The sequence below is a fragment of the Montipora capricornis genome, chromosome 4 (assembly GCF_036669925.1).
Source record: "Montipora capricornis isolate CH-2021 chromosome 4, ASM3666992v2, whole genome shotgun sequence".
Lineage (NCBI taxonomy): Eukaryota > Metazoa > Cnidaria > Anthozoa > Scleractinia > Acroporidae > Montipora > Montipora capricornis.
This window is the reverse complement of record NC_090886.1, coordinates 12,132,544-12,145,043: the sequence shown is the minus strand read 5'-3', so window position 1 is coordinate 12,145,043 and position 12,500 is coordinate 12,132,544. Positions and strand designations below refer to the sequence as shown.

The following is a 12,500-nucleotide window of genomic DNA, read 5'->3' as shown; positions in this document are numbered from 1 at the left end:
TCTTTTACTCTTGGGTGGTTTGGGAGGATTCCTCGGTTGGTTTTCAACGAAAGGAGACAAAAGCGCAAACGAAAGCGCCGGGGGGGCATACCACAAGCATGCAGTTGCTACCGACACAAAGATGTGTTCAGAGATTGGAAACGATACCCTTAATGCTGGTGGCTCGGCCGTGGATGCAGCGATCGCTGCCATGTTTTGCCTTGGAGTCATAAACATGCACTCTTCCGGAATCGGTGGCGGTGGAGTAATGCTAATATACAACCGTTCCGCAAGGGAAGCAAGCGTGATTGACTTTAGAGAGACCGCGCCGGCAACTGTGTCTAACTTTACACCCAACGCTACTGGAGTGGAGGAATCTAAATTTGGTTTGTAAAAATCATTTAAATGCACCACTTTTAGAACTACAATCGCTTTAACAAATTCTTGGACACCTTCAATAACACTCCCAAAAATCGCTTCAATTAATGTTTAAAGGTGTACCTGATATTTTATAATTCTCCTCATAGCGGCCTTCCATGTGCCTCCCCTGCACCACCCCACGCAATGTTGAAACCAACTCCGGCTTTCCAGACCTTTCCCGATTTCAAATCAACATTGAAAGGGAAAGGGGTGGGATGCGTTGCCTTTGAAACCGCTCATGCATTATTGACTTCATTGTCCCAAGAATTTCGTCCAGGACTATAGTTGCCAATGCTATTTTCAATTGAATGCCTAAAGCAATTTCGAGATTTCTTTAGTTTTACACTACTCAACCTGAAGGTCGGCTAAAAGATCTTGTGCTGTATTCTAACTTCTATCTCGCATCGATTACATTTCCCGCGCGTAGAGCGGGCTACGTATATATAGTCTACGTCATAGAAAGTGCGCCGTACGGGGTTTTATTCACGAGTTGTTTGGGTCAAAAACCCGAACGAGCGAGTGAGGGTTTTTTTACACAAACAACGAGTAAATAAAACCCCGTACAAAGCACTTTCTATGTCGTGAACTGTTCATTACACATAAGACGAGAATTTTCATTAAAATAGTTTTCTGAACGCAAATTAGAAACAAAAACTCGCTAACAATAGAACCAAATGCAAATTTAATTTAATTCAATAACAAAGTACGATTTGCACGAGATGCACGACATGCACGAGTGATTGGCATGGAAACGCCTTCACGCTATCGTTGATTGGCTATACTTCCACGTGTGAAATAGCTGGACGCCATTCTGATTGGCTATATAAGCCTTTTCCACAAGTGAAAATAAAGCGTATAGATTTGTACAAATGAGCTTTATGGAATAAAATTCTCATGTTATGTGTAATAAATTCCCTTTACGTTCTACTTGGCTTGTTTGATCGTAGCCTGTTCCAGGTTCCCAGATAGTAGGGAAAGAGAAAAAAAATGCGTGCGAAAAATGAGTGGGGACTCGCTTTTCCCACGCAGATTGTTTCGTTTTCCCGACTATCTAGGAGCCTGGAACAGGCTAGTTTGATCGTCGTGATCATCGTAGATTGTCGGTCGATTATCGGTTGTCGATCACTGTCATTGGTTGTGATTGGCCAATTCAATTACACTGGGTTTGGTTAATATCCTTGGCTTGCACCTGACGTCATTGGCGGTCATCTTGGCCTACTGAACAATAGCGAGGAAGTCTTTTGAGAATTTTGCCCTGTTATTAGGGACTTTAACAGGGAAAACTTCACTCCACAATATAACTTAGCGCTGTCGGAAGTATTTCGCGATTATTTCGTTTTGTTCACCTTGTAAAATACGGGCGAACTATGCTATAACTGTAACGGTTTTAAAGCAAATGAAAGGTTCACTGCTATATTCTCACGTTGTCGTTTTGTGAACTACGGAAAAAGTGCACGGAAATTCGTGCCGCACGTGCAGCACGAGTATTTTTCCTTTTTTAACCAATCATATTCTTGCTTTGTGGCGTTGTCGTTACCGTGCCGTCGTCCTCGCTTAAACTTTTTACTGTGCAAAACGCAAACGACATTTTGCTTTTGTTTTGTAGACCAACAAGGCCGTCTAATCTCGTGAGTGCAAACCAAAAATAATAACCACGAGGAATATATTCTTTCGATGGTAATCGGGGATGCCGGGAAAACCCGAGCGCTCCTTTGCAGAGTCGAACCTACGACCTTCCGATTGCTAGGTCGGATGCTCTACCACTGAGTTACAAGAGACTCGTAAGTAGTGACTCGGGGATACTCGGGAAAAGTCCGAGTGCTCCTTTGCGTGAGTCGAGCCGAAGACCTTCCGATTACTAGTTCGGATGCTCTACCAATGAGCTATAGGAGACTCTTCAGTGGTGACTGAGGGATACTCGGGAAAAATCCGAGTGCTTCTTTGCAGGAGTCAAATCTACCCCCTCTTTCATCCCAGTGAGATAAGTCCCAAACCCAACTGAAAAAAAGACAATCGCAAACAATCTGAAATGTTTTTTCAATTTAAATTTAGTTTAACTTGTGGACACTTTCATAAACAACTATGAAATGTTGTCAAGGTACAACGTAAAATTTATAAATATTTAAGAAAATTAACGCAGGTACATTTTGGGGCAGGGTTTAAGATGTGATATGACTCCTAACCAATTTTTGTACCTTCGTTGTTGTTGATGACGTTTTACTTATTCCTTCTTGCTTATTTGTTGCCTGTTCGCCTTACGGAAATATACATATTTACTCTCTTTTCAGTGGAATCTCTTAATTATGGAAGCAGAGGTTTTTTAGATTTCTTGATACAATCTCGCGCCTAATTGGTGAATATCTCTGTGGACAAAATTTTCTCTTTTTCCTAGGCGGTCTTGCTATTGCTGTCCCTGGTGAAGTGCGTGGTATGTACAAGGCCTCTCAAAAGTACGGCAGGTTGCCATGGAGAAAGTTAGTCGAACCTTCAATTAGATTGGCCCGTGATGGATTCGAAATAAGCGCCGCGGTTGCTGATGCATTGAAGACTACTCCCGGAATTGTGGAGTATATTAGAAAAGATCCTGGATTGAGGTACGAGAACCTTATGTGATCTTAATGGAAAATTGACTTCACCCTTACAGGAAGATCATTAACTCGATCCGTCGTCTTAGAATTTGAGGTAATTTTTTCGCGCAGATCGTTGAATTTGATGCAAACAAACAAACATGGAGGTAACCTTGAAAAATGCGGGATTTTCGCTCTCGTATTTTGCAGTGCGGCCACTTTGTGCGCTCCTGCTTGTTGTTGTTGCTCTTGAAGCACTCGGAACCAAAGATGGAATTGCCCTCCCATTTGGGAACTGATACACTAGCGAATACATAACTGCATAAGGAATATTTAATGGTGCTGGAGGTCAAAACGTTAGTGGGTTTGCGTATTGCTAATGCGTGCGTGACAACGCCTTAGTGAAACACAATCAACGAAACGACAGAGCAGAACAAACAACAACTGTTGAGAATCCCAACTGGCTGGAGGCAAACCAGTTGGCCGATAAGTTGAACCATGGACTACCAGTATCAAATCAACGAGTGATCAGAATGGATCTTGAACCCTGGTTCTCTGGATCTCAAGAAAAACGTTCTAACCACTGGGCCACACTGTCTCTATGGTCATCGGTTTGTCACCTCATGATCCTGGTTGGTGGACCAACTAGACGTTCATTGGCTGTCGAAACAATAGGTTTCTTTTGTCCTAGTGGTTGGGTATATTCGAATATTGAATGAAATGTTTGTAAACAGTGAGTGTCGCTTTTGACACAAAAAATATTTTTAGGGCTTCAGTGTTTGGTCTTGAGATCATCATTTTTTTCTGCCGTTGACAACAATGAAAGTCAGGGTGGTCTGACCAAAAGGAGAGGTTTTGAGGCAGTCGAACCGAACTGAAGATTTTCCTTAGCCTTTGCAAACAAAGCAATTATTAGCTGATGAAAGTGTGTGCGGGCTATCGTTTGATAGTAGCATTAATGAAGGAGAGCATCATAAAAGCCACTCAGCTGAATATGTCACAAAGCTCTTCAAATCCCGGAAAAAGCTGGATTTTGTCAGGCTTTCTGAAAACTACTTAAAGTGCCTATCACCTCAACACACTTTTCCACTTTATTTATTCTCCGAAAATCAAATGGTCCCAAATATATTGTGGTGTATCATGAAAACTTTTTTTTATTGAAAATTCACTTTTTTCAGTATTCACTTTGAAAGACGGGAAATGTGATTTTTGTTTTGATATATGACCGAGCAATGAAGGGGAATGGGTTCGATACTGGTTTGACGACACATCGCTTTTTTCAAAGACTGAACTATTACAATGCAATGCAGTCTGTGACGTCGACCTAGTATTAAACCCATTCCTCTTCCTTTCGCGGTCGTAGATCAAATTACAACCATGTTTTTCACTTATAGGAGGCTCTAAAACAGTGACTTTGAACGCCGCAGTAACTTAAGCAAACCCAGCAAAAAATAAGTGTTGGACAAGTGAAGAGAATGGTTGAGCGGAAAGGTTTTTTCGAGGTGATAGACACTAGCTTTAAGTTGCTTGTCTACTTGCAATATGATCTTTTTAACTCTCATTTTAAGCTGTTCAATTGTTTTTTGTGGCGGCGTTCTGTATTTGAAAATTACCTCTCGTTTTCAATCACTGTTATCTTATCACTGCAACCTATTTTCCAGAGAACTACTCCTAGATAAAGATGGCAACCCTTATACAAAGGGCCAAATAATAAGAAACGAACAATATGCAAAGACATTGGAAAGCCTTCAAGACGATCCGGAATCGTTTTACAATGGATCATTGGCCAAAAACATCTCGCGCGACATGAGCCATATTAACAGCAAAGTTTCTCCGGAGGATTTAAGGCAATATGAAGCCGTAACAAGAAAGCCTCTGAAAGGGGAACTTTTGAATATGACAATGTTCCTTAGCCCTCCCCCGTCAAGTGGCGCCGTGTTGGCTCTGATCTTAAACATATTGAAAGGTTAGTGTTTAAAGATTGCTTCTAACATTCATGGATAACTTAAGGAGGCTGATACCAGTTTCAGCACTTTCAATAAACTGTACTATTTGGAAGGATTGAATATACCCAACTGTTTCGTGTTACGGCATTGTTATGGTACCATATGACACTGCAAATGATTGCTTAACAAGATGCACTCATTAATGTGACGTAATTGACCGAATGCAAAAATGGCTGCCAACAAATTATTCTTTGTCTTTGTGTGAATTAGCCTAACTAGCCTCGGTCACATGCGTAAAATTGAACGAATTTGGGCTGTAAATATAAAACGAGGCTAGTTAGGCTAATTAACACAAAGACTAAAGAATAATTTGTTGGCGGCCATTTTTGCATTCGGTCAATAGGTTACAATGGGAAAAAACGACTCGAGCCATATTAAAGCAGTTTCTATTTTGCTTGTAATTAAACGCTTATATCTCAAAAACGAACTCGATGACACACATTTTTTATTCCTGGAAAGTGATGAGAAGGCTAAGATGAAACTATCTGCAAAGTAAAAAAAATCTCGGGAGCTGATTCAGAGCCACATTTTATTTGCGGCTTTGTAATCGTTTCACAGTCATTCCAAGTTACCTGACGATTTATTTTTAACCACAAGTGCTTGTAATGTCGCAATCTCTTGCGCAATCTGATTGTCAAATTTCCCGTTGTCGATATGAGTCTACACAGCGCTGCTCGCGTCATTTTGGGGATAAATCAATCCGAGATTGCGAGAAAGTTACAGAAAATGTTTGCTCTTTCTTTGTTTCACGAACTTGGTCACTCTTGAAACAAATACTTTCTTTGACGTTGAGTATTTTGACCAATGTGATGACAAATATCGTTGTCGATAAGAGTACAGAAAACGCTGAACCACATTCGATTTGGTTAGTGTACAGGTTATCTCGGATTTAAAGTTTTACGAACGGAGCAAAAGTTTAGAGAAAAAGGACAAAACGTATCGTCGGTGCTCGCGTCCTTCGTGTAACCTGGAATTAGGTCATTTTGCGTCGTTGGCAGGACAAAAATGGCGAAGAATAGAAACACAATGAAAATTACGGTTAATGCTATAAGGGATAGACGAGAAGGACATTAGACATCTCGTGACAATTACACGATGTACATAGATTAGAAGGTCACCAACGTAACATTTTCATTCACCGTATTCAAATATTTCTTAAAGCGCTGATCAAGAGTGTTTAATTCAAAGTGCCCATTTCGAATAGAGCTGATCTACCAGTATTTAAGTCTAACACCCATTTTAAACCGGTTAGCTTTCAATTTTGGTGATGGGTCATGTGACGTGCGTCTTCCCCTGGCACGGCGACACGTGGTAAAAACAAAACGCAAACGGATCATAGATATAACCACACACAAACCCCTTCCCACGAATTCGCAACACAAAACATACACTTAAAAAATGTTCAAGACTATTTTATTAATGCTACAAGTTTTGAAGGATAAAATTCTTAAGTAGTATTAATTCTAAACTTTCTACACTAGGATCTCAAGCTTCTTTAGTTCTTTGAAGGATGTTCCTCACTCGCTGCCACTGACAAAGGGGTTTTGTTCTTGATTCTTTCCGAGAGTTCCCGCTAATGGCTTTTACCAGTGTTCTCCTTTGTTTTCTCTTTTGCCCTCAGGCTTTCGCTCTCCAACTGTTTGCTTTCCTACACGTCAACAACCTTGCGCCACTTCCACAACCACCGTTTTGTCCTGGTATATACATAACCTGTCACCTATCCTTAGCTCACAAATCAACACGTAACATGCATTCTTAATTTTTTCTAAAGACTACAATAGTGTTACAGTAACATTCCACATAACAACATGACTTTAATTACAAGATATCAAGAGATGTTTCTAACACTAAATAATCAACACTTATGAACTACAATTTGACAACTATGATGCAACGATTTAAATAAACCCAAAAAAAAAACATATATGCGATAAGGGAATTTTTCCGTGACAGGGTATCTATTTAAATGTTATGAAAAGTTAAACGTGCTCATTGGCTTGCTTCGATTGCCTAGTGGTTATCAATGATGCAAATGTCGCTTATGGTTCAAGTTCAAACTTCTCGACCTTCATGTTCTTTAAAAAATTTTGGAACTTAATAGCGTGATTTTTACTGGGTTGCCGCATGGCAATCCCAGTCGGAAAATGGGTAGATTTCTCCGTTTTATTATTTTCCGTGTCGGTAAAAGTCTTGCCTGTCACTCCCCTGCTAAGTGGTGTCTTTGTGCATAAAGCCTTCTGCGTGTATTTTCTTAGGATCGAGAGGGTAGTGGGAAATGCGTAGATTTCTCTGGTGGACACAGTAGAACGATTAACTTAACCGGCAATGGCGTCGAAAGTCATGTGACACGAGTGGCCTTTTAGTGGATCTTTGAACAAAATATACCCTTATGAAGCTCAATAATGGCAAGTCAATTGGATACTGAACAAGCTTAAAAGCGACGAGTAATGGACTTCGACAACAATCTGTCTCCCGTCGAGCCGTCTTTTACCAAGTGTGCTGTTATGTAGAACACTGAAGATTCGTAGGGCAGCGATAATAGTGAAATCAAAGACTAGACCAGGTGGATTGGATGGAAAAATCGTTAAAATCGCTGTAAAGGTAAAATTATTTTCGTAGCGATGCAATTGCGTGTCTTAATAACCAGATTTTCCTTTGATCTCACATAATTGTGTTTTCCCTCAAAATATTCGCTTGTTTTCGCTTTCGCTCGAACATATTTATCTTTATTACATGTCCAGTGAATAGTTTTATCCTCTGGGATGAATTCTCCGTCGAAAAATCGGTTATTTGGGTGGTTTTTGGCAAACAGAGGTTAATTATTCGTAATGCGATCGCTTCCGTTGCCGTACGCAACAGGTCGCAAATTTGACACTTTTATCGCATTATCACATTACGCATTGATCGCTAATCCGATTATTCCTAAAAATCTAAAAATTTTCGTGCCTCATCAGTTTTCGGTCGAATTTATGTCCAAGAAAGCAGATAAATTGCAGAAAATTTTAGTTTTGCATCCAAACATTCGTAATCAACGCTAAAATGACCAAATTTTGCCTGGAAAACATATTTTACTGTTATTTTTCTTAAATTTTTTCGTTCAACTTTCGCTTTTATAAAATGTTTCAGTTGTCTGTAAATAAGTTATATGCTGTTGGAAATATGTTTTTTAAATTACCTTTTGCTTTGTTTTTGCAAGCCGGTAATCCGCCCGTGGGCATTACAGGGAGAATAATGCCCCAATTCAGTCACAATTAGCCAATCAGAGCTCGCGTTATAACGGCTACAAACACAAGCCATATATTAAATGGACTTAATGACCCCCCAACTTGAAAAAAATTGCCTTTAAAGATGAACGTACCACAGTTAACCCAGTGTACCCTCACGGAGGGTCTAGTTCTAATTAAATTGACGCGAAGATTTTTAAATATAAAGCTGAAATAAACGAGGAAATGTACGTTGTCGTCTATCCCAAATAATATACACGTGCACAGCGTCCCTCAAAGTCGTTTCCAGGGCATTTCTCCGCCGAGAGTGAACGAGGTTGTTCTTTGAAGTTTTTTTCCCTACCATTTTCGTTTTCGTTGATGCTGTTGGTGCTTCAGCTCTTTGTTGTCTAATCATTCTGCAGTGAAACGGCGACAACAAAATAATTTCTTACTAAGTTACAGTGAGAAATTACAGGAGGGGGGGCATCTCGTTTATTTTTCAGACAACACGAATTAATGCAAAATACGGAAGTAATGTGCTGATCAAAAGGAGATGGACAGCCGCATACCGGGCAAAAAAATCCGACCCCTCTCTCTTCCAATAAAGTCAAACTGCTATTCAAATAACTAAGCTTGCCTCATACTTATTCCTTAAACTTTCAGGTTACAAAATGACGCCAGCTGATCGCGATAGCGTAAATGCCTCAGTTTTGACATATCATCGAATAATTGAAGCTTTTAAGTTCGCTTACGCATGGCGAAGTCAGCTTGGGGATCCAGCATTCAACGAGAACATTAATAAGGTTCGTGAAATATATTTCCTCTTGTAAAGGACGCCTTTGCGCCTTGTTAACAATCGAAAATGCTTATAAAAGGCATCGTGTTTCAAACGAACTGGTTCTTAAAAAATATGTGTTATTTGCCAGCTGGTAGGTCCGTATAGCGAACTGTGACCGAGGTCTTGAAAATGCTTGTACAAGACTGAGGTCACAGTTTTTCGCTATACGGACCGACCCTTAGTTGGTAAATAACTTATTTAATTTTTTGCTCTCTCTCTTCCTCTCTGAAATCACTTTTTAAATTGTTGACTCGCACCGCGCTTGATAGCGAAATGCAGAAAGCAACTTACAAACTGAACGTTTCAAGAGAAATATATATATTTTAAATTCTATTTCCACGCCTCTTTTCTAATAAAAATATATTTTGAAACACTTAGACCTGGGGCAAACGTCGAATCTTAATTCATGGAGCCTATTAATTTTGAAATAGGCGCATGAATGATGCGACGTTTGCCGCAATTAAGTTCGACTCAAACTGATTGGTTCGACTCCAGCATAAGTTCGACTTGCCAAGTCGGATAATGCGACAGTGGTTCCGTGTTTCAGCAAACGCCGTTCTAAACACGCGCTGAACTCAATTCATAAATCATGCCAAGAGAAAATGAGGGGAGAGAGAGACGTCGGCATGCAGGCCAACCTCGGTCTGATGTTTAAAAGAAAAGCAAAGATTTCATGTAATGGCGGACGAAGTGGACTTAACGTTTGTGCATGCGGACGTCTCGGAAGACAGACTTCCGCTAGAACAAAGACTTCCGCTCGTCTAAAAATAACTTTCGTGGACATGATATATCCCGGCCAACGTCCTGAGCCTCCCTCTCTGTCCCCTCATTTTCTCTTGATCATGCTAATTACAAAATAATTGAGTTAAATGTGATGGACTGCGCAAACGTCACAAAAATACCGACTCCCCCATCTGTCAAACGCTTTCCCCCCCCCCCCCCCTCCCCCCTCCCCTTGACGAGCATGCGCTGTACAAAGACAATTTCCCGACCGGGAATAAGTCATTGCTGACTTCACACTGCGTGATGGAAATGACCACTACCAGGAACCGATGACCCGGAGCCTACAATTCCATTGCGTTCGTGTCACGGCGTTTTCACAGACCGATTTATTTTTAGATTGAATTTCCCGCTAATGAGACTCCCGCAGGAGCCCGATCATCAATTACAAGAAACTAACTGGACGTCATAGGGTCACCGAACCGGAACTGCCTTTGTTTTTTTCGGCCAAGGTAGTCTAAAAATAGATCGGTCTGGTCATGGGCTCCTGCCACTACTCCAGTGTATCACACCGGTTTGCTACCACGCTGGAAATAAGTCGACACTTTGCCGAACAAATTTTTGATAAATTTTACGCGACTAAGATTCAACGTTTTCCCTAGGCCTTACTTCTGTATATAAACGGGCTCGGTGTCCAACAATTCCGCCCGCTCCCAGAGCCAATCAAATTGCAGGTTTCCCAGAATTCCGTCCGCTCGCACATTGAGAAAAAAATAATAACCTCCTACTAACCAAGTGCTGGGGTCGTACTGAGGAATGTTGGGCCAAAGTCGTGGCTGTACGGACCGAGCTTGGCGAGGTCCGTACAAAAACGACCGAGGGCCATTATTCCCCAGTACGGGTCCGAGTAGGTGAGGTTAGTAAGTTGTCTATTATATCGTATCGTTTCTTTGAGCGATCAGACACTTTTCCGCTTAGTGAATGTTCCGTAGTCTTCGTCTTTCATCAGTGAACTTTGAACGATAACCCTTTTTATGTGTAAAACTAAATTCCGCTTGCAATAATTGGGCTGTTGTGATGAAAAAAATAATTTCCGCTTTTTAAAAACTAAAACTGTTTGTGTTTTGCTCAGCTTGAATTTCTCGGGAGAGAGAAAAAATACGGAACGGAGCGTTTCCATGGTAATGGTCCGTACTGTAAAATCCCGACCGAAACCCAGCCAATCAGATTGCTCCATTTAGCCTTAGAATTGCTTGCCATATAATAAGATAATAGATTCTGCGAAATGTTAGCCATCAGAAAGTGGTCAAAAGGGCCAGTAAAGTTTTAAGCCATACATTCTTTGTAAAAATAGATTTTTCAAAGAAATAGTGCTCAAAGATTCTCAGGTACATAGGGCTCAATTTTTCAGAGAGAATTTGTTATGCAATTCAGTGATTGTTTCCTGGTTGATTTGCTAGTGAGGTTAAAACTGCAAACAGGAAATGGGGAAATTTTTGCAAAGATCGAGCAATCTCCACGCAAATCTAAACACAGCTTCACTGGAATAAGACAGCATTTCTTCTTTACAGAAAATGCCCTTCTGCTAGCTGACACTACTTAGCTACAGTTTTTCTGATGGTAATGAGCGTAAAAATTCATTGTTTTTTGTGGAACGACAAACGGCGTTTTTACAGACCGAGTTATTTTTAAATTGATTTTCCTGCGGAACCAGACATTTCCAGCTAATTATGAGTCTTGCATGAGAAATCATTTACCCATTGGATTGGGAATGGTCACTTGTGCAAGCCAAATCTTACTTAGTTTAAGAACTCGTCTAAGAATAGCTTGATTTGTGGAAATACCGTTATATAGACCAAGTATTGGACTGAAATGTAGGCTGCTGACTATGGGCTGTATTTGTTTTTAAGGTTGCCATGAGGATGATTGATCAGAAATTGGGCGACTCATTGCGCCAGAGAATACAAGATAACTCAACACACCACAATGTGTCTTACTACGCTCGGTTTTACTCACATGCGGATTATGGCACGACGCATGTATCCGTCCTGGCGGAAAACGGGGACGCGGTTGCCGTGACCACCTCGATAAATTTCAGGTTAGCATCAAAGTTAACTTCAATAGCTTGAGACTGCCTCTTTGTCACCATCCAGGTTTTAGCTTTTTTGTTTAAATCACACCACCCATGCGGTAAGAGTTGGCCACGAGGGTACGTTTTTGTTTTTAATGAGTTGCGACGGGAACCGCTGATGGACCATCGATGGAGGTCATCAAGGGGGAGCCTTTATCACTACTAATTCCTTGAGTCAACCCTTTCCCTAGTAAATTTATTTTAGGAACAGATACTTTGCGCGAAAAGTATAATTTTCCCTCGACGCTGAGATAGCTTTGTTTGTTTGGGTTTTACAACAGTGGGCGTGCTGAATCTCCTAATCCTAAGGGAGTCGTTCTATAAATGCATCTACTCGGGAAAGGGTTCACTCCTAGGCCAACTATGCGACGTTGGCAGCACATTTTGTTAACTTTTGTACTTTCTGGAACAGAATTTGCGACCAGCTTATTTAGAACGCCGCTGGATAATGACATCTGACTTTTAAATATTGAAACTTCAAACCTCAACCTCAAAACTGTTTCGTGATAGGTTTGGGTGTAGATATCGCTCCACCGACACCGGAATCATCTACAACAACGATATGGCAGATTTCGACATTCCTGGTTATGACGTAGTGGAAGCCATTTCCCCATCGCCTTTCAATTTTCCCGA

The 12,500-nt window shown here is 40.8% G+C and overlaps 1 protein-coding gene across 1 annotated transcript in view; it reads left to right on the top strand.

Moving 5' to 3' along the window:
- Positions 1-12,500, top strand: part of LOC138045540 (glutathione hydrolase 1 proenzyme-like) — a 26,584-nt gene that overhangs the window by 11,896 nt on the left and 2,188 nt on the right. The window contains exons 2-7 of the mRNA XM_068892079.1: positions 1-365; positions 2,792-2,993; positions 4,628-4,932; positions 8,842-8,981; positions 11,647-11,834; positions 12,378-12,500. The exon at positions 1-365 is cut by the window's left edge and continues 27 nt beyond it; the exon at positions 12,378-12,500 is cut by the window's right edge and continues 118 nt beyond it. Of these exons, the coding sequence (XP_068748180.1) occupies positions 1-365; positions 2,792-2,993; positions 4,628-4,932; positions 8,842-8,981; positions 11,647-11,834; positions 12,378-12,500 (1,323 nt within the window). The remainder of the gene's footprint in view (positions 366-2,791; positions 2,994-4,627; positions 4,933-8,841; positions 8,982-11,646; positions 11,835-12,377) is intronic.